Source organism: Populus nigra, chromosome 7 (genome assembly GCF_951802175.1).
Source record: "Populus nigra chromosome 7, ddPopNigr1.1, whole genome shotgun sequence".
Lineage (NCBI taxonomy): Eukaryota > Viridiplantae > Streptophyta > Magnoliopsida > Malpighiales > Salicaceae > Populus > Populus nigra.
This window is the reverse complement of record NC_084858.1, coordinates 207,441-230,702: the sequence shown is the minus strand read 5'-3', so window position 1 is coordinate 230,702 and position 23,262 is coordinate 207,441. Positions and strand designations below refer to the sequence as shown.

The 23,262-nt window shown below is 32.6% G+C and overlaps 2 protein-coding genes across 2 annotated transcripts; one reads left to right on the top strand and one right to left on the bottom strand.

The window, feature by feature from the left end:
• Window positions 1-9,187: 9,187 nt before the first annotated feature.
• Window positions 9,188-10,175, bottom strand: LOC133699950 (NDR1/HIN1-like protein 12). Its single transcript, XM_062123479.1, has one exon. It carries the CDS (start codon window positions 9,873-9,875, stop codon window positions 9,270-9,272), a length of 606 nt encoding a protein of 201 aa, XP_061979463.1. The 5' UTR covers window positions 9,876-10,175; the 3' UTR covers window positions 9,188-9,269.
• A 1,671-nt stretch (window positions 10,176-11,846) lies between these two features.
• On the top strand, window positions 11,847-14,178 carry LOC133698651 (uncharacterized). Its single transcript, XM_062121654.1, has 5 exons — window positions 11,847-12,286; window positions 12,386-12,463; window positions 12,771-12,852; window positions 13,352-13,494; window positions 13,793-14,178. The coding sequence occupies exons 1-5, from the start codon at window positions 12,008-12,010 to the stop codon at window positions 14,000-14,002; spliced, it is 792 nt and encodes a 263-aa protein (XP_061977638.1). The 5' UTR covers window positions 11,847-12,007; the 3' UTR covers window positions 14,003-14,178.
• The last annotated feature ends 9,084 nt before the right edge of the window (window positions 14,179-23,262 follow it).

The following is a 23,262-nucleotide window of genomic DNA, read 5'->3' as shown; positions in this document are numbered from 1 at the left end:
TCGGACAAACTAAGATCAGATATAGTTTTTTTTAAATGTGGTTTTTCTTCTATATCTTTCTTTTTTATTTTTTGTAGTTAGTTATTAATATTTTTTAAAGTTTAATATATAAATTTTAGAAAAATATTTTATTTTTTCAATGTAAAATTTAAAACCCTTTAGTATATACTAGTTGGATGCTGGCACTACGCGGCGGACTCACTTTTTATTTTCATAAAAACTATTGTAAAAATTTATAATATAAAAAATAATATTTTTTTTAATATTAATAATAATATTTTTTTCAAATTTATTAATTATTTTATTAATAATATTAATTATAATAAAAATAATAATATTTATAACACAAATAATACCCTTTTTGATATGAATATTTAGAATTATAATAAAAATAATTATATTTATAACATAAATAATTATATTAAGAATTTCAAGGATGATTACAACACATAATAATATTTTTTATATCAATGCTTTGAGTTATAATAAAAATAATAATATTTATAACACAAATAATACTATTTTTTATCTGAACACTTTGAATTATAGGAGAAAAAATAATATTTATAACACACATTATTATATTAACACATGTGGTTGGGCGCGGATCCATCCAGACCCAACTTTAAGGTGAGCGTGGATGCGTCCAACCCACATTGGGTTTGGGCGTGGACGCCTCCACACCCACCTTGGGTGTGGGTGTGACAGTGTGCCCCAACCCTAGGTGGCGCTGGGGTCTGCCTCAGCGCCAGCTGTCCTTGCATGGGCAGCGTCAGGTGCCCGCTTCCCATGACCTGCAGCCCCACCAAAACTTGTACTGACCATTTTCTCCCATAACCAACTCTTCAATACCAAATGCGCCCCAGTGAAAAAGACAACCACATCCCTCCCTTACTGCCCTTGCAACTCTTTGTGTCAAGGGCTGAATTGCCATTACACTGCTCCAATCCACAGTGCTTTGTGTCTATGTAAACAGTAACAGAGGCACTGAGCCCTTTTAGTATATTGTGTAATACTTTATGTTCTCAAGAAAAAAGTTATTTTTTCAATGTGTGATTTGAAGCCATTTTGTATATATACTCTATGTTTACAAGAAAAAAGTTATGTTTTTTCAATGTGGGATAAAAAACCTTTTGGTTTAAATACTTCAACTTAAAAGGATAACATAATATCTTTTCAATATGGGATTTGAAGCTCTTTCATATATATACTCTATGTTCATAAGAAAAAAGTTATGTTTTTTTAATGTAGGATAAAAAAAAATTTTGGTTTAAATACTTCAACTTAAAATGATAACATAATATCTTTTCAATATGGTATTTGAAGCCCTTTAATATATATACACTCTATGTTCGCAAGAAAGAAATTATTTTTTCAATATAGGATTTGAAGCTCTTTAATATATATACTCTATGTTCACAAGAAAAAAATTATGTTTTTTAATGTGGGATAAAAAAATTTTAAGATATTCTTTCAAACTTCATTATTTACAACATGTATAGCCTATATTCACACGGATTTTTTTCTTAATTTTTTCATATGAATTATTAAAAAAAAATTATATACATTTTTTAATTTTTTCGGGTTGACCCATGAAACCTAGGACCCGGCCCCTTTATCGGGTCAACCCCCATGCCGGATTTGATACCTATGTATTTATCCACTTCGGTTTTAATTTTAAGGGAATGATTTAAAATTATTATGTAATTTGGACACAAACGGAGGTTTTTGTAATATTCAGGTATTGTTTTATAATATCTTTAAACTTTTGGATAGTCATTGTAATTTTATAGTACTTTTAGGGTTTTTTTTTATAATTCACACTTCATAAAATTTTAAAATAGTATTTAATATCATGTGTGTTTCTATTTTTAAGTTTGAATGTATTTGATTTTGATTAATTAAAAAAATATAAAATTAATTTTTTGTATCACGTAAAAAATACAATTGGGGCCATAATTGGTAAAAAAAAGGAGAGTTGAGAATCGATTAATATATATAGGAAGAATGTTCAATTCTAGTTAATGGATGCATAGATACACACTATAAACAAAATTTTAAGTATTTGAAATTAAACAAGTATGCGTGTATAAATATATAATTTTATTAAATATATGACTGAGTATAATCTTTATCTAAAGTATTCTTCGAAAGAACAAGACAATTCTCTAAATTTTTCCTTTGATTTGATATATGGTAACTTGATTTATTTGTAAAATCAAGCTAAAATTTATGTTTTGCAAGAACATGAATTTAAATGTGTATTGCGAAGCAAGATTTGGTGATTTGATACTTTAAAGAGTACCTTTAATTTGTCTTTAAAATGTTGTTGAAGAACTTTTATGGGGCGTTTAAGCTTATTCCAGCAGAGCTTCATTCTTTGTAGACTTCAAGCGTAGACGAAGGAGGCTTGAGAACTTTTGAGAGATTTTCCTTATTTGAAAAAAGAGCTTCCTTATTTGAAGAACTTGTCCGAAGAAAATTTGTATCTCCAAAAATTCTTCTTCTTTTTTGTTTTTCTAAGTTTAGAGCCTCTATAAGAGGTTTGTAAGGACTTCTAAGTTCTTTTTTAATACCACATGGTATGATTTTATTGGTTGATCTTTATTGATGAGATCTTGCATTTTTGACAAGATATATTGAATATCTCATCTCAAATGTCAACCTTTTATTCACTAAGAAATATATGAAAACTCATTTATTTTCTATGTTATTTATTTCAATTTTAATTTATCCTTTCAAAATAAAATAAAATAAAATAAAAATAACATATGATGAAATTCGAATGGTAGAAAATTTTTGTTTCTACAAATGCCCACTCGAGACAAATTTACTTACTGTTGAAAATAAATGGGCATGTCTTGAAAATATGGTTGATAGAGTTTTGTACTTTAAATATATTTTTGATTAAAATTTGATTTGACCATATTAAATTTTCACAATAAATAAATATATTTTATTGTGAAAATAAAATATGATAGTAAACAATAAAAATTTATGGACTAATTTCTATTGATATTTATCAAATCAAATTATAGAATAAAAGTTCAGTACCTTACTTGAAACAATTGCATATTTAGGGACCAAATAAAATTGATTTTTATGCATGAATTGTAATCAGCATCTTAATGGTTGTGGAATCGAACGACATGATATCAAATATTGATAAAAAACAAAAAAAACCAAAAAAAAAAAAATCTATCATGATTTGATAACAATATTTCCTCACAGAATAGGAACTATTGCAATTGCTCCTTTTTTGCTTTTGTCGTTACTATGCTTTGAACAGGAAAACAAAATTTGACTCCCCGTGTACCTGCTTCAAATGAGGAAATGAATTGCTTTTCTTCTTCTTCTTCTTCTTCTTCTTGTTGCTGACTTTGCTCTCACAGAATAAGAAAGATTTATTGATTTAGATTAGGAAAGGATTCCTGGGGTGGTTATAAAAGAGCATTACATTGTCCCTTTCTTGTTACCAACCACGCAGCCCTTCCTACTGCTCTTTTATTAACCGTGCAGCCTCAACCTAGCAACCGAAGGTCTCACTTCAAAATCAATATCGAACTTTTTGGCTGCTTCGTGAAGATTGTCAAGTGTTGTTGGGTATGGTTAGCATCTATGGACAGAATTGGTCAGCCAAAGGTCAAGCAGAATGATGTTGGGTCAGGTGATTACTTGGTGATATCATTAAACCGAGTGTGGCACTGCTTAAATTCGAATTCGAATAATGGTGCAGCCTCAACCTAGTAGTTCTTTGTTTTTTGTTTTGTTTTTTTTTTATTAACGTGGATGTTCGGGCCAGTTTGTGCGCACCTCGACTAATCTCGCGGGCCCTGAAGTTAACGACCATATAAGCCTACAATCACCTTAAGATTTGTAGGACTCGAACTGGTAATATCTAAAAAGTAAATCCAGAACCTAACCAGTTGAGCTACTTCCCTCGTAGCAGTGCAATTTCCACATAGCAGTCCGACATCAGCGATGGTCTTAGCACGTATGCATGGCTCTTCAGTATTTGTTTTACAACTGCAAGTTTTCTTTGTTTTGTTTTTGTATGTATGCAGGACACAATTCTGAGTTGTGGACAGATTCAAAAGCCCATAAAATTGGATGTATAGTCTGTTGTAGACAGATTCCACATGATTTATATGCAGAGCCTCATCAAAGATTGAAGTTGGATGAAATGTTTGTTGTAGACAGATTCCACTTAATCATTCTTCTTGTCATTGTCAGCATTGCAAAACCTCAACTTGGATGTCAATTATGCTTACAAACCAACCGTAGCAAAAATTCAACTTTGCTGTTTTAGACTGTGAACTGGTCTCATTCACACATTTTCTCGGGCTTTATGTGTGGATATACATGATCTTCCAACCAGTAGTTCAGAATTGCAAATTCCTTGTTCATTAGGCATATTCACGGTTGAAGTTGCCGCAAGAGATTCAGCATCCTTGTCACCAATACTCCCTAATCATTGCTACCATAAATTATGATATATTCTCAGCCCTGAATTGATAGATTATGATGTGTTCTCTCAACTCTAGATTATTTCTGCAAACATTGCGAGTTCAAGGCTGCTTCTCCCACAGCTCTATAATTCATCAGACATGAAGGCCAAAGCAATTCCACCATTTCAGCCTTATAAATAAAAGAGCTTCCGCAAGTGTTTTTCCTTCTCGTTTGCATCAGAAATCAATGTCGTTCGCTTGGACAGTCTTATAAATTCTTCCTGCAGCTTCTCAACCATATTAGCATGTTTTTTTTTTTTGGCATTTTTCAAGGCTTTCTCCACTTGAATAACTCTGTGACTTGTTCATGTTCAATGAATGGATCATATCTTCAATGATATAAGTATTTGTCCCGTGTTGGATTATAACTCAATTTTCTTTAACATTCTTTGGAATTTGGATGTAGGTTAACCGCCTGATCACTTGAGTTCTATGCGAGTTTCTTTGGTGATCTGAATTCTCTTGCTGTAATATTTCACAAGGCTTGGTGCTTAAAGAGTTTTTTTTTTAATGATTGTCACACCCGGATATCGAGGTGACCGATTAAAAATTATCTCTCGATACGGAAAAAGAACAAATATTTGATATCTTGTTCTTTTAAGGGAAAAGGTTTTGTTCATGAAGTCGCCACTTAGTATTATGGTCATTAAGAATCCTAAACTGGTCAATAGAGATTCTATGGTACGGGACTAGTTACGCAAAAGGAAAGATGTTATCACCCCTTAAGCGTCTTACCTAAGGCAAGCTACATTGCTAGTTTTGTCTAAAATTGCTAAGAATTTGTTCTCTTTTTCCTTTTCTATAATTTCTTTCATGTTCCTGACTCTAGTGTTGGTAAATATTACGCAAATCCAAAAAATACGATACTCCTGACTCTAGCGTTAGTGAATATTTTCGCAAAAAAAATGAATTTGACGAAGAAATTTTCTATGCCATTTTTCTTGTTTATCCTTTATTATTATTGGCCTTTTTTGAATGGAAAAAAAAACCTTGCATGACACATTTGCATTTAACAGTAATAATCCATAGATTGAACATATAGCTAAAAAAGAAATACAAACACAAGGAAAAAAATAAAATAAATTGCGAGGGACCCACAAATAAATCAACGAAGACCCCCAAATATTTTTGAAATTTTTTGATATCGAAAAGGGGCTCATTTGCCCAAACATCAAACTAGAATGGGCATAAAAATTATGGCCAAGGCATAAGGGTGTGTTTTGCCAAACACACCTTTAGCAAACACAATTTGGGTCGATTGGGCCTAAAGCCCAAACCCGACACACTCTTTTTTTTAGGGCTGGGTCTAGCCAGCCCGCATGGACTGGGTTGGACCCAGCGGGCCCAACCTGATCACTGGCCCAAACTAGTGACCCGGCTAGGCAGCAGGCATGCGTGGCTCAAACCACCCGTGCACTGCACAGTGCGAAGGTAATTAAATTACCTTCACACTGTTTTCTTCTTTTGTAACAAATATGCAGAAACAAAGATAAAAGGAAGACTTTACCTGGCGATGACGAAGGTGAAGGCGACAGTAACAGTTCGAGCACTCCTGGAGAATTCTTTCCTCCTCCTCCTCCTTTTGACTTCTCCTCTCTCTTTTCTATTCGGTCTCTCCTTGCTCTGCTTTTGTTTGTTTATTAATAGGTTCTCCTCTATTTTCTCTTCTTTTGTTTTTCTCTAGTTTTTCTGCTATTTTTCTTTCCTTTCTTTTTTTGTATATACTGAGATCTGTATTTATAGTGCCAGAATCCCTTCGCGTGTGAGAAACAAAGTTTCAATCAAACCCATTCTCTTTTTTGAAGTTTGAATTTGATTAAGAATCAAATTTGAAAGTGGATAATTATCATTATCTTGAAGACAAGGATTATCTTGAAGATAAGGATAAAATGACAAAAGCACATTGTAGTCCTTAGTTTTCATGTAAGTTGACAGATCACACTTTTCATCAAAATAAATCTCTGATATTTTAATTTTACATTTTAAACCCTGTAAAATTAAATTAAAAAGCCAATGGGTCAAAATTGAGTTACAACAACGGTCATGGTTGTTAAATTTTTTTTATTACGACCCATCGGTGTCGGTTTTGGCAATTCATAACCTTATCACTCTTCTTTAGCTTTTTCTCAAGGTAATCTCTTACCCTCTTTTTTTTTTATTATTATCTTTAGGACATATAAGTGTCATGAGATTTATAATCTTGTTCCCTATCCCTTCTTTTAAATATGTATCTAATACGCACTATATTGTTTTTTATATGGTGACTTTAGGAATAATTCTTCTTCTTCTTCTACTAAAAGGTCCTTGATAATTGAAGATAATTTGATTGGTAAAATTTTTTTATTTCTACACACACAATTCATTATATTGATTTTTAAGTGCTAATTTTTTTATTTACTTTCAAAATAATTTTGTTGTGTGTGTGTGTAATTAACTTACCCACATATATCATGTTATTTTTTTTTAATTTCTACATCATCTTATTAGTATACATATCATGTCGTATCCGTATTCTGTATTTGTATTTGTACTTTATAGAACTATATTTTCTGGCCTAAACAATTCTCGAGCTGGCTTATAGCCTCAAATCATACAAAAATGATTAGCTCGTGCACAATGCTATGGATCAAAAAAAGTTTTTGATAAAAAAATAAAATATTTAGAAATTTTTAATTTTTTTGTAGTAAAAGTATTTTAAATTTTGTGGGGTTTAACTCAATATGACATGTCAACTTGGCGATTTTAAATTCAAATCGAACAATCGATAAAAATATAATTTGATTAAAAAAAGTCAAGATAACATCTTTTTTTTTAAAATATTACGATGTCAACATATTAGATCAACTTGAGTTTACCTGTCAAATTTGCAACCTAATTCATGAGACTATGATAACCTAATATAAAATTAAAAAAAAATAATTATGAATCTCAATTCTGAAATAACTCAATATTGAAAAAGAAAAAAAAAACTTGAGTCAACCTGCCAAACCCACAATCTGAGTCATGCGACCAAGATAACCCCATAGAAAGTAAGTAAAAACAAATTATGAAGCTTAATGTACAATAAGTCTAATGTTAAATGATGAATTGAAAAAAAAAATCCAATTAAAAAAATAAAACAAAAAAATCCAAGTCAACTCAGTTAACTTACCAAAATGATGACACGAGTCATGATACCAAGATAACCTCATATAAAATAAAGAGAAAAAATAACCCGAGTTAACCAACCAAACCCACTACGTACTCGAGTCATTATACTAGGATAATTCTATAAAAAACAGATCGAAATAGATTATGAACTTCAATTTTCAATAAACTTATTGTTGAAGGATGAAATTGAAAAAATATATATAAAAAAGACATAATAAAACAACACGAGTCTACTCGCAAAACTCATGACCCAAGTCAAGAGATCATAATAACCTCATAGAAAACAAATTAAAACAAATCATGAAAATTAATCCTTAATCAACCCAATGTTAAAAGATAAAATTCAATAAAATTCAATAAAAAAAAACTTGAGTCAAATGAATAAATTCATCAAATCCACGATATGAGTCACGAGACTAGAATAACCATAAAAAACCAGACCATAACAAATCATAAAATTTAATCTTCAATAAAACAAATATTAAATGATAAAATTAATTAAAGAGAGAAAACAAAAAAAATGTTGTAAATAATATTTCGTGAGGGGTGCATAATAAAATCTCTCTTTGTTAATTATAAATTTTAATTAGGTGGCATAGAATTTTGAGCACCCCAGAGGCAAAGCTTCAGATTAAAGGAGAGCTGATGCCATGAGGAAGTAACTAGAATGAAGCTTTGAAATCACCAAAAGATCTATCAATTGAAAAAAAGGATTTCTTTTTCACAAGCTTGCAGATAGTTGTAGATGCTTTTTGCTGGTTTTAAGGCTCCACCCATGGGCCATGGCTACTTTTTTCTTAACACAATAGCGGCTGCAGCACTCAGGTTGGTGTGTGTGTGATGCGCACCCTTCCACTTTCCTTTTTCTTCTTCTTTTTGCCTTTTTAATTCATCGCTGACCAAAAGTTCATAACTAGTTTTTATTTTTAATCACCAGTTTACTCAAGATCAATCAGAAGAGTGGAAGGAAAAAAGAAAGAAAGATAAATATATAATGCTTGATAAATTCAAGTTCGACTTAATATTGCATTGGAAGGCAATTATAGTTCATGGAATAAATACTTTTTCTCAGTATATAAAGGAAGTCTAATTAATTAGCATAGTAATTAAATTTGGTTAAATTCATCAACTCGAGTTTTATTTTTTTTAAAAGTAATACAATATTATTTTAAATTATTTTTTTAATAAAAAATAAATCAAGTTTTGAAGAATTAATCAAGTTATAATTTGATTTATCGAGTCGGCTAGATCAACTATATATTCCCATTCAGAAAGATAAAGGTTTTAAATTTTGATTTTATTTAAAAGCCCAACCTAAAATACAAGTCAGCCGCCGGGTCTCAAAATCATCTGTCGGGTTAGTTTTAATAGCTATGTTAATTAGTAGCGAGCGAGGAGTAGAAATAATTATGCTCCTAGGAGAAGGAAAATTAAAAACCGTAGTTTGGTTTGTATTAATTTTTGGAACTTGTGATTGCTTGCACTAAACCGATACTTAGCCTAAAGAAAGGATTAAGAACAAAAAACCCTGAAGAAATACATGATAATTAAATTAAGGAGAAATAAGAAAGAACAGATATCCAAATCCAAAACAAAAGATGAGCAAATCAATCACTTAGACCTGGAGGAGCAACGTCTTGTTATGTAGCTTCCATTTGATGGGCGAAATTGTAGTTGACAATTCAAGTGACACAAGAACTTAAAAGAGCCAAGAACCCCAACTCTCCACTGAGTTCTTACACCTCCTTTCAACTCAAAAGTCACCTCATCCTTTTTAAGGGATTCATCCACATGATTCATTTGCATAGGATTTAATGGTATAGGATCCGAGGTGTATTCATAGTTAAAATCAACTGAACTATTCTTCTTCACCTCATATGGAGTCGCAGTTGACAATACTGCTATCCTATTCCCATCAAAGAACAGTTCAAGATTGAAATTTGAGAACCTGGCATGGGCCTTCATGTTGTCATTCTTCGACCTTATCAGGATGTTTACTTGCGTTACAAGTACCCCGGCTCCGTCGTAGTTGAAATGAGGGAGATAAGCACCGACAACGCTGATGACTGGAACTCTTGGGTGAATTACCATGTAGCCAATGAAGATGACGATGCCGGCAATGATTATTGCCAAGGTGAGGATGGCACAAAAGATAGCAGCAAACCACCATAGAAAATGGGTTCGAGGTGGGGGACTGGATAGAAAGCTCTTGGTCATAATTGACGGCGGCGGTGACAAGTAATAATTGGCACTCTAGGAGTGACAACATCCGGCTTTTCGGTGTTTTGAGGCAATTTTTATGTTATGAAGAAAGGTGAATTCTTAACAGGAGTAGAGGTAGGCAGCAAGGTAAAGAATTTCAAGTTGGGTTCTTGGCTCTCTTTGGTGGGGAAGGTTTAGGTATCTTCTTTTCATAGTTTAAAGCATTTGTGGTGTCTACGATATGTCCATCTTACCGTTATTGTAGTAGTGTACCTGAAGAGCCTCTTTTCTTCTCTATCAAGGAATCTTTAGCTTAGGTAACCGCACCCTTTTTATCCATCCTGCCTTGAGCAAATATATTCTTATCTTGCAATTCAATTCAAATTAAACACCTCCTTATTTTTAATGAAAAGCTAGAGCAATCTCTCTAATTTATTGGACGTCCTACGTGGATTCCCACTAAAAAAGGGTAGCAGCCTGCTTGTTGAAATTGGTGGTGAAAGTAAAGAAGCCTCAAAGCTTAGCCCATTTTCGTTTCCTTGCATAAGAACGGGATCATTTCCAAAAACGAAGTACGGGGCAATGATCATCTTGTACCCTTTGCTTCATCTGTGAAATATTAGAGTGTTCGGCAGTTTTATTTTTTAAAATATATATTTTTTATTTGAAAATATATTAAAATAACCGGATTTCTTCTTCTTTTGTTTTGTCTTTAATCTAATCGATAGAGACCAGCCCCGGCAGATCCATTGTTTACAACTATGCTCTTAATGCTTTCTGCCGAATCCTCCATCCTATTTCGAGCCCCGCGCGCGAACTATTGCAACCCAACTTTTGAGGCATTTTAACCCTTTCATCCAATTCAGTCAAGAAAGTTTGTTAGTTTGATTAACACTTTTAGTTGACAAGTCCATGATTTATTCTTAAGATTTGGTCAATCTAAACGCTATCCAGAGAGTCCAAGTTTGGTTCCAACTTTCCAATTGAGATTTTAAGGCGTTGGGGTCGGAGTTTTAACAAAGAGGAGAGTGTGTTCAGCCTAGCAATCAATAATGGCAAAACTAAATGAATGGATATTTCGGCCCTCGATTGTTGCTGTCTGTGTTAAAAGAATCAAGCAATATACAAAAATCAATGGCTTTACAGTTCATTACTGCTACTTCTATTCTAAAAATCCAGTCTTTTCCTAATTTAAACATGCCCACATGGAGATGGAGATGGAGAGAGATACAGACAGAACCTGTATTGTGGATGACTGTCGGAGAGAGGCAAGCCCGTCAGATAGGAACATTGAGAAGTCACGTGCCGCCCATCCCTGCCCCCTTTGGAGTTTATTCATGTTTAAGGGAAACATCAATTTACCCCTTCAAATATTATCTCATAAACAATGTCACCCCCTCGATGCACCAACCCATTCATTTTAAGTGACTGCGTATATTTGAGAGTACAATTCCAGTTGTTTTTTCAAAAAGTATTATTTTTTATATTTTTAGTTAAAAACTTAATTTATACTGAGTAGACAATCGAGCTCTAAATAATTAGTAATTATTAAAAAAACTCCATACAATTTGCATATGATCTTTAGTTATTTCCATTCAATGTGCAACTATATGTCTAATATGCCACAACACTTATTTTCAGTGTAAAATTGTCTTCTAGAACATGTTAAAACTTATTTTGATCCCTACCAAAAAAATTAGATGAAATCTTTTAATCGCTATGATAACAAATTATTAAGGGTTGATATCTTTAATATTGGCCATTGTTAGGGATAAAACCGATAAAATCAAACGTATTTGAACTGAATTGATAATAGTAATATATTAGGAGGCTAAATTGAGGTTTCCCTCTATAATTTATATAGATATTCACACAAACAAGACAATGTTTGGGCTAAGATTAGTACAGTTTGACTGCTTAAAATGCTTCCAAGTTCCATACTTTTATTGGCTTATATTTAAAAAAAAGAAAAACAAAATTCTAAACTTTAAGTGGATTTATGTGGTTCCAGTTTCCGTGAATCATCAATCTTGCTAGTCAGTGCATGCACTTCCCCAGTACCCACCATCGTTTTCACTCAGTGAACTTGGTGCCTCCAACTCACTGTACCTAGCATTCATGCCAAAAGCTCTCTACTGTCATCCACCATGAACCCTTCCCGACCCATTATTTCAAGACCCATCAAAATACCACCTTTCGTGCTCAAGACTTGTAATTTGAGTCCATATTCTAAAAGGGTATCTGGGTTTAGCCCACATAGACATGGTATTAGATTCTCACCTGCTGTGACCAAATGTTCAAGAGCTCGTGATGTTCATTTAGCAGCAGCAGAAGCTACACAATCTTCTTGTTCTTCGTCTCGTGCATCCCCTGTAATTGCATCAAAGATACTCGACTTCGAATCTATAGAGGAGAACATAGAGAAGGTATATAACAACAACTAAGCAATTCTTTGTTTGTGTGTGTTTTATACCACCATCATCGTTATTATTAGCATTAATTAATTTTGTTTGAATGATGTGCAGGTTATTTATCGATGTCGGTTCTTGGCGATTCTTGGGGTTTTGGGCTCTATGGTTGGATCATTTCTCTGTTTCATAAAGGTGCTGCTTCTCCAAACTCTTAAGTTAATCTTTCTTGGGTTTCAATTTCTAAATTTTCAGTTCAGTTTTCATGAAATTAAACTGAAATTCTCATTGTTTTTCCACAAATATTGATGCAAGTGGAAGCATTAAGTTCAATTATGCAAGCAATAGCAACACTACCTGCATGTGATTTCAAATTGTCAATTACATGCCGTTAAGGACGGCTCTTTTGAGCTCAAGTGTAGTACTTTCAATTTGGTTGAAGGTACTGATCTTTACATTGTTACGGTGTATTAATCATCACATCATTTACTTTGATTTGCAGGGCTGCACTTATGTTGGGTCAGCTTTCATGCAATACCTCGTCAATCGTAGCAAAGTGATTATATTGCTGGTCGAGGCCATAGGTGTGTGCTTGGGAATAGTTTTCAGTATTAATGGCTATGCCTTGCTTCATTATTTTGAAGTAATTGAACCCACAACTAGCACACAATGTTTTTTTAGCATTCCATCAAATTAAGCCTTGTACCATGCATGTTTCGCAATGGGTTAATCTAATGCTTTGCAATGGGGTAGTTGCGGGGCAAGTAAAACTATTTCTTGCTTCTCCCTGGTAGAATTCTGGAATTGATTGATGACCTGTAAAAGAACTCAAAACTAAGATAAAGGATTTGGCTCATGTATACTTATTTTACAGCTTGGTGAGTAGGTCACCAGACTATTTGCAATTGCTAGATATATATCAAATCACCATACATGCATTTGCTGAAGGGGTTGGGTTCATCTTTTGGATGTCTTTTTTTCTCCGTGAACTTCCAGCTCTTCATTCTCCATCTTCTACAGTGCCTGCTTTGTTGCTGAAAAGCTCCCTAGAAAATTACTAATAACTGTTTTATTGGATCCCAGATGTCTATCTTTTGGGAACAGTGATGCTAGTCTTTGGAATGGGTCTATATGAACTTTTTATTAGCAATCTTGACCTTGCAAAGCAGGTGTCAACGGGGAAAACACCAAACAGGTCAAGTTTATTTGGCTTATTTGCCTTGAAGGTATCTTTGATTCTCTTAAACAACAGCAATTTTTATATTTTAGCAATGCATGTAATATGATGCAGCTAATGTTTCGTAGAAATTGTAGCCTTCTTGATGAGCGGGGAAATATTTATATTGCCTGTTGGTTGGGAACTATACTCTTCAGCTTGTCATATCCAAATGATATCTTATTTGATACTTGACCTTCCTAAGAGTAGAACTATAATAAAAATTATGTTTTCCATTTATGGTGTTGTTGACTTGTTTCTGTGCACCCCGGTTAATTGAGATCTTCTCTTTTTACCTTTTCTGGCAGGAACGACCGAAATGGTTAGAAGTGAAAACTGTTAATGAGCTGAAAACCAAGCTTGGCCACGTCATAGTAATGCTTCTTCTGATCGGCTTCTTTGAAAAGAGTAAGACGGCAATCATACTCTCTCCCATTGATTTACTTTGCTTCTCAGCTTCTGTCTTCCTTTGCTCTGGTTGCCTCTACTTGTTATCTAAGCTTGGCGACACCAAATGACATGTATAATTTCCCCAGGAGTTAAAATGATTAGAAAATGCTGTCTATAGAAAAAGTGGAAACTAATGTGAATAAGTGAGGTCAAAGAGTTCGTTCCACAGATCTGATAGTGGCATGTAATGAAACCTTAACCATATGCTCACTGCAATAAAATCTCTCTATGTGCAGTTAGTTTTTGTTTGAGCTTCTTGAACCAGTTGGCCTTCACTAACTAGTTGATCATTCAAACAAATTATATGTGGCTGTATGTTGATGAACTCAAGTTCCTATAGAAATGCTGCTTGTTTCTTCTTTCCTCCCTTAATTGAAATTGCACACTCTTTGGTAGATGACACTCTCAACTCCATAGAGTGACTCCTTGATCTATATTATCTTGCTTTCCCCTTACTTATGAACAGGCGGAGCCATGTAATGCTCCTACCATTATTAAACTTTTGAATTTTAATGGTTGCTTTGGAATTTGAGACTAGATTCTCAAGACCCCAAATTCCTGAAGCTATAACCCTGTTCTTCTCATTTTATTTAATCTTTGTTTAGGTTTCAGTATAGCGCATTAACTCTGCCTTCATTGCAAGTTGTGAGAACCTTGGTGCCTGCATTATATAAAAATGATAAAACAGAAGATATGTTTTGCTGTGTTCGTGATTAACAAGTATCTTAATTTTCCAAACTATAATTTACCGTATCTTCCTCTATTAAGAACTCCAAGCTTGCTCTGCTAACATGGCAGTGTTGAAGAGATTAATATCTTCAATTTTCGGTGGGGTCAACCTGTCCTAGCTTACACCATGGAGCTTATCCTTTTCGTGGTTAGAATCCCACCAAAACCTTGTAATGATTGGATTGATATCATCACAGAAGGTTTTTGGAAGCCTAAAACAAACCATCGTGCGTAAGAAGGCATTGCAGCTTTCCTCCCCGGCTTTGGACCTTTTTTTCCACCCCTTCCTTCAAGTAATCGAGAAATTTACTTTTGGACCGCGCCGGTGAGTATTTGCTCCAAAATAAACACTGCTTTTGGAAAGGTGTTAACTCTTTCCCAGAGGCTTGGCTATAGACCTGTAAAGCTTGCATGATACATGTAGCTTCACCCATGCAAGCTTTTCCAAATAAAAACGTATCATCTGCAAACATGATATAAGATAAAGAAGGACAAGCTCTCTTGATTTTAGATTCCACCATGTTGTTTTGATTCAGCAAAGATGACAAGTAGTGTGAAAGAGCATCGGGTACTAGGATGAATGGATGGATAAGGGGATGGAGGATCCCCGTTTATCTTATATCATGTTTGCAGATGACCGTGGGAACCCACTGCATAACTCATCGTATGCAAGTGTCATTGAAACCCATTGTCCTTGAAACCTCTTCCAAGAAACCCCATTCTACTCTGTCAAAAGCCTTGGTCATATCCAATTTGATTGCCATATTGTAGTTGTGACCCCGTTTAGTTGTTCGCGGGTGATGGAATGCTTCATGGATATTCACAAGATTGTCTTGGATACAACTGTTTTTGAACAAAAGCAACCTGTTCTGGGGAAATTAGTTAATTAAGCCAAGGTTAGACTCTAGAAGCCTTTGAAATTATTTGTGTTTGAAAGTTTGGTGCGGTGTGGTTGAAACTATGTTTTGTTTTGAAAGTGTTTGGTTAATTAACATTATAATTTTAACATAAATCTCACTGCAAGCTCTTTCTCTTGAAATCTTTGTTAAGAAAAAGCTACAATTTATAGCTTTTTTTAAACCTGCTTTTGCAACACCATGCCAAGCATACACTTTAGACTTATTGGTCTATAATGGATTACACATTTCAGGATCAAAACAATATTGGCAACATGGTTTTCTGGTTCCATAATCCTTGTGTGGAAGAAGCTCTGAAATGAGGCTTTAACATGACCTCCAATTGTATCCCAATATTTAATGGTGAAAAAGACCACCAAACCCATCAGGCCCTGCATCCTTATGGCCACCAAGTGAGAAAACAGCTCTCTTACCCTTTGCATCAGACACTGCCTATACAGAAGGCATCATGAGAATTGGGTGACTGTGGAACTGCATGAAGGATGTTTTCAAAGGACCCTGCTGTAGAGGGAGCAAAAATACTTGAATACGATGTCTGATCATCTCTGTGATGCAACTCCTCACCCTCCACCCATCTCCCATTTCAACTTTTCAATTGCAAAGTCTGATTCCGTTGCCTCCTGATGTTAAGCTGTGGCATGGAAAACTGAGGGAGTGTTTAATTACTAGCTTGAGATAAAAAAAATAATAATAAAAGACATAGAGGATGGAAATAGAGGGTACATGTCCCTTTATATCTACTATTTTTTTTATATACATCTCTTTCTATAAGATACAAAGAAATTACTAATAAAATACCATTAATTAACTATATACTAAAAGAGCTCATTCATTTACTGTAGCACAAATATTGTTCACTATCTCATAAATAATTTAGGATTGGAGCAATGATTTTTTTTTTTTGATTTGATTCTTAAATTTTTTATTTTGCACAATTTAGCTCTTTTGAGCACAAATCAGCACACAATTGCATATTTTTTTTGGAGATAAATGATTGAATTGAAAGATAGAAGATAAAAATAACAAAATTAGGTGAATTAGATAGCGACTTTGAAATTTATCTTAAAAGTTCATGAAAGTATCTAAAAATTAGATTTGAGGTCATGAAGATTTTTGGTATTGGATTTTGAAGTTTTTTTTTGTGTGTATTTTTTAAGGCCATGAATTGGTTTAACAAGATTTTTAGAATATTTTCTAAGTGTTTTGGGTTAAAAATGGGATGAAAAGGGGTTTTTGGGTGAAAACAAAATATAAACAATATTTTTTCAGCCACCATAGTGGTTAGAATCTGGAAATCCAGACGACACGCTATTCATTTTTTTAAAATAAATTAATTTCATCCGCCCCATTACACAATTGCATATTTTTTTGGGGATAAATGATTGAATTGAAAGATAGATGATAAAAGTGACAAAATCAGGTGAATTAGATAGCGACTTTGAAATTAATCTTAAAAGTTCATGAAAGTGCCTAAAAATTAGATTTGAGGTCATGAAGATTTTTGGTATTGGATTTTGAAGATTTTTTTGTGTGTATTTTTTGAGGCCATGAATTGGTTTAACAAGATTTTTAGAATATTTTCTAAGTGTTTTGGGTTAAAAATGGGATGAAAAGGGGTTTTTGGGTGAAAACAAAATATGAACAATATTTTTCAGCCACCATAGTGGTTAGAATCTGAAAATCCAGACGACACGTTGTTTATTTTTTTAGAATAAATTAATTTCATCCGCCCCATTACACAATTGCATATTTTTTTGGGGATAAATGATTGAATTGAAAGATAGATGATAAAAGTGACAAAATCAGGTGAATTAGATAGCGACTTTGAAATTAATCTTAAAAGTTCATGAAAGTGCCTAAAAATTAGATTTGAGGTCATGAAGATTTTTGGTATTGGATTTTGAAGATTTTTTTGTGTGTATTTTTTGAGGCCATGAATTGGTTTAACAAGATTTTTAGAATATTTTCTAAGTGTTTTGGGTTAAAAATGGGATGAAAAGGGGTTTTTGGGTGAAAACAAAACATGAACAATATTTTTCAGCCACCATAGTGGTTAGAATCTGAAAATCCAGACGACACGCTGTATATTTTTTTAGAATAAATTAATTTCATCTGCCCCATTACCTTGAAAAAAAAATAAAAAGCCTGCGCGTGAACCATTTCTTGATAGGCCAGGTGTTTGGCCTGACTTACCAAGCCTACTAACGACTGACCTCATTCTTTTTTTTTTTCCTTCTTTTCCTTTTGAATTTTTTTAATTAATACCTTTTTTATATATTATTTTTAAATAATTTTTAAGTTTATGTTTTAATTAATACTCATTATTTGTGATTCTTTTGGCTTATTTAGCATTTTATAAATGGTGATAATTTTTTAATTATTGGGTGTATTTAATTGTTTAGAAGATTAGTATGATTTATTTATATTTTTTTAGATATTTTATATAGATTAAAAATATTTTTAAAAATTAAAAATATTTTATTTTTTATAATATTTTTAATCCTTGTTTCCTTGCATAATATTTTTTTTCCTTTTATTTTATTCAATGACTTTTATAAGTGTTGATTTTCATTATAAATTAATTTTAATAAACAAATTCATTAAACATAACCTGATAAATAATTCAGGTTACAATATTAAATAATTTAATTTACAATTATCTTATTTTTTTTTTAATTTTATGTTTATTCATTATCAATTTCTTTTTCTATTGAATTCTCATGACCTAGAACACACAATAAACATGTAATCTGGACATATCCCATGTCTGGGTTACAGGTTTCACGTGTTATCCCAGTTTTAAACGAGGTAGTTTTTTTATTTGTTGTTGTCATCTTAATTTATTTTATTATATTATCATATTAATCAATATTTAACTAGATAATCAAAATTTTCTTATTTATGTAAAAAGCATAATCATCTCCTAAAATTTCTTAAGCTAAACAATTTGTTTAGTCCAGCCCGCAGCGTCATCCAAGCCACTAATCCTTACTCTCTAAACACAATCATATTTTTCATCACATTCAAAGTAATTAGTAATTGTGTTGGATAAATAAATACAAACCTTGTTTGTTTACTCATGAAAGTTATCATCTCACCACTTGTCCTTTTACAGAACTTCTAATCATTAGTTTATCTGTTCACTCCTTGACTGAAATCAAGCCTTTTTCGTTCTCACAAAGCTTCTTTTGTATACGAATTAATGCTGTGTTTATTTTTGCGGTATAATTGTGTAAATTTTTTAATATTTTTTTAAATTAATTTTTATATGTTTTTAAATTGATTTAATATACCAAAATTAAAAATAAAATTTTAAAAATAAAAAAATTACTTTAATAGATTTTTAAATTAAAAATCTTTTAAAAAAACAATATTTACTACGATTTCCAACACGGTTAAAAAATGTTAGCCTGCCATGCTTTCCTGGATGGCTGAATATATGGTGGGCAAATTCACCATTCAAACTTATTTACCCAATCCTCCTTCGCTAGCTGTTCTTCAGTCAACCAGTCCTTTTCCTCTTAAATGAGTTTTAAAGTCTCAACAACATGCCAGTTTTGCTACTAGCTAGAAAAATATGTGTTTGATTAATATTTTAGAGTAAAAATAAAAATATAAAAAAGATAGGAAAGTGTTTTGTAATTAGAGAGACTGATATATATATATATATATATATATATATATATATATATATATATATATATATATATATATATATATATGGCTTTATTCATCATTATAAAAAAAAAAAGGCATAATTAACCGTACGATGCTCTTTATGCATGTGAACACCTACTGATCATGAGAGAGAGGAAATTAAGTCCAGATGTAATCTGTCCAAATCACAAGGTAATTATAGCAAAATAATATATAAAAGATATTTCTTAAAATTAATTTGTATATCGATCGAGTTAAATCGAAAATTTTAAAGATACATTTCTTACAATTGAAAAACAATAATAATTAGTAGAATCCATCAGACAAAAAAAAAAAAAAAAGGAATTTTCTTATAGTCCTCGAATTGAAAATATCCAATCATTAATTAATTATATTAAGAAAGGAAATGGAATGAATGTTCCATTAGAAAAATAACAACATTCAAAACTTCTATCAATGAAAATCTTCATCGATTTCCCATTTGTACATTGTTAAAAATCTAGAGCATGCATGCCTTTTACTACCTTCTTCACTCTTTTGCAAGCATAATATATAGATCACTCCAAAACCCTAGCTAGCCCTACCAAAATCAAAACAACCTCCACTCAATATTCTTGTTATTTTTCATGCATGCATAACATCATGTCCATATATCATCAGCCAGCTCCTCATATCTTTGCATGTAGCACTGCATTCAAGGAGCAGCTGGTGGATTCTCGTGACCAACACCAGGGCTATGGCCTGGAGTCGTTGGCCTGAAAGCGTCTGACTCGAGATTCTTGTAACGATTTATACGATACCAACTATCATGAACATCCGTAGGAGGAGGTTCCGAGCCTGATCTAGGGATAGCTGGTGAGTGAATGTCTAGTGGCCTTGATGCTGCCGTCAAGTCGAAATGTTGGTGCAAGAGGAGTAGGACAACAGTGAAGAAAGTTAACATGAAGCTGCGGGTCTTGTCTGCCATGATCAATGACAAAAAACTTAAAGTTCTTATATATTGATCAAAGGCAAACAAGAAATATTGAAGATAAGCAAGCAAGAGAAACCAAGCTTTCAAGCTAGCTTCCCCGAATTATTTTGCAATCTACACATGAAACATTATAATTTGATGAGTGAAGGTGATAAGTTAGTGTGGTATTTAAGGCGATATAAATGGCCCCAAGTGAAGTTCAACTTGAACATAAAATAGGCTTCCTGGTGCACATGGTAGGGTTTAGGAAGCCATTAATGTAATGATGAGTCGAGAAAAGTAAAGCATGCGAATAATTTCTATAAATGGCAAGTTTAGCAATCTCGATTCACTCCAATTCAAAGACCTTTCTTACGACCATTCGTTGAACATGCATTTGAACTTAAAAGGAAAGAGCATGGCTGTGATTAGACAACACCATCAACACTTTGCTTAAAGATTTCTGTTTTGATTAGCAGCTTTCAGGAGACGACTGAAGTTGGCAACAACAGAAAATGGAAATGCTCTGAGCTCATTAATTAATTTTTTTTAAAAAGGAAAATGCTTGCTCCACTAAACTTATTATATAGATATATAACGTCTATTTGATTTATTTATTTTTAAGGAAAAAACAAAGGCTCACACGGTTTTAAACTTGTCTTGAACTACAAAATCATATATATATATATATATATATATAGGCAATTAGGTTTATCAAGACTTGATGAACAAGTTGATCAGGATCATAAAAAGTTGTGATTTTCTTTCATTTACTCAATGCCAACTGTTTTTCAAAGGTTCCCTGGGAATCAGTTTCTTAGCTGTTTAAAGAAGAAGGTCTCTATAGTGATTTAGCGCAAATCAGAGATATTCGATTCACTGTGGCAGTTGCACGCACAGCTGCTTGTTTTAGAAAAATTTCCAATTAAATTAATCCATTTTGAGACTTGTACTAAATTACTGCTAAGTTGGGAGAGGCTGATCGATCTCCTTTGAAATATTTTTTTATTTATTCTGTCAGTAATCTTCTTTTGTGTGTATTTCACTGTATGTGTGACAGGGAATTTAGTTGGCCGCAAGACAAAATGTCGGCTGATCAACCATGAAATAATTATGAAAGGTAAAAAATATTGCACTAACAATAACAACTCCCAACTTGACTATTAAAGTAAGATGTTAGAGAAAAGATTTCGATTGATATGCAGGTTGATTAGAAGATACCCTTCTCATCGGGGAAGGGAAAAAATAAAAACTTCGATGGCTGAAAAAAAGACCAGAGAGCAGCAATCTAGCTAGTCAATTATTATCGGATAGTAAATATATTGATATGAAGTCTAATTAATTATTTCTTCTTATCTGCTGGATCATGTATTTCCATATTCTTGTATAGAAGAGATTAAGTCAATGAACTAACTAGGATTGATTAATGTTCTATCTTATTTGAGAAAATCTCAAATTCAAATATATATATATATATATATATAGCTTAACTAGCCTCCAACACGAAACACCATCCCCAGCAAATGCCTAGTTAGGGAGAGATTCCATGTGTGCTAAGGGCTCTACCCTTCCCTTAATTTAAAGATTAGTGATGGTTAATTATGCATACTCTTCTATCACAATCAATTCCTTCCTTTTTCTTTCTATTTTTTTTTAGTTTAAGGAAATCCTAACCTCAAATCTAGCTTAAAGTGGCATATCGTACTATATGTCTCGCGCCATTGCAAGCCCACGCATTTGGGCAAGAAATCTCCCTTTTTCTGCCTGACCATTCCCATGTTAAGAACCAATGACATTGCGCATTTAGGTACTTTTGTTCAATATATTTATTGAAATGACGAGGTAGCTAGGCAGCAAGAACAAGAATATACCAATAAACTATAGGATTTCTCTTTTGATGCCCTTGATCGATGCCCAAAAAGAAAAAGGAAAAGAATTAAAAAAGGTACGGTTACCTCTCCAGGATCTGTAGCAGTAGCCCACAAAGTATCTGAAACCTATCTCTCCCTGAACTTGCACTTTACAACAAGGCATTAGATTCTTTGGGGAAGATTATTAAAGAAATTTAGATAACATTTACTAATAAGTACGCATAGAGGTTTGTCTCTTGGACATGGATTCTCATATAATATACTTCCACACTTAAAATCCCATTTAAATTTAATTAAAACGTTGTTGTTAAGGAAATATTCCCACTCCGAGTCTGAGGTCAGCAGATAATTAATTTATCAAAATTACCAGTGGAGTTTTGTTTTTTGATGCACTCTTAGATTATGTCTGAATAGGAAGGAAAAATCACGGAAAGGGTAAGTGGAATTTTAGTCATAGTAAATATTCATATAAAATAAACTTATTTTTATAATAATTTTAAAATAAATTCTTCTCCTTGATAAATGGTTGTTTTGACTTTTGAGTATACACCTCCACTCAACATAAAATTGGTTTTAGTGGTCCTGAAGTGCTAATTAGTCAGCATGGCAAACTAGCAAAGGATATGCTATATGTAAGATATAGCTCCATGCATAATCTAATAGCCTAAAATAAATTAACTCAACGAATAAGTTACTGTTCATCATAGACGCTTACTGTTCATTAATTAAAAAAATTTATTCTTGGAGTTCATTAGTAATCACGTTTTTTGCTCGGCATTTAAGAGTTAAAAGGATAAGTTAAATATTGAGCAAAAGATTGGAGTTTTTTAAGGAAGAAGGGCAACAACTATTCTTAGTCTTGAGAAGATATAAACTTCCACTAACCTAGTAAGTGATGTCCATAAGACACACCTCTAGCTTATTTTACATGTTTAATGATGTTTTTGAACTTGTTTTAGTGTTATGATGTTCTTAGTTTTAATTTGGTTTAATACATAAGAATATTGTTTTGAGTGTTTAAATGTTTTGAGTTGTTTGTTGATGTTCCTGAATACTTAGATGATGTTTGTTGCATTGGTTTTGATGAAATAAAGTGGTTTTGAATTCTACTAAACACGACATTATGTTTGTGATGTTTTTTCTATGTTGGCTGATGCATGTTCTTGGTTTCTATTTTTTGGTTGAGTCCTATTAGATGTGAA

Coding starts and splice junctions, on each gene's coding strand:
- LOC133699950 (XM_062123479.1), bottom strand. CDS start 9,875: ATGACCAAGAGCTTTCTATCCAGTCCCCCACCTCGAACCCATTTTCTA.
- LOC133698651 (XM_062121654.1), top strand. CDS start 12,008: ATGAACCCTTCCCGACCCATTATTTCAAGACCCATCAAAATACCACCT. Junction 12,287..12,385: donor TAGAGGAGAACATAGAGAAG/GTATATAACAAC, acceptor AATGATGTGCAG/GTTATTTATCGATGTCGGTT. Junction 12,853..13,351: donor ATTGCTGGTCGAGGCCATAG/GTGTGTGCTTGG, acceptor ATTGGATCCCAG/ATGTCTATCTTTTGGGAACA.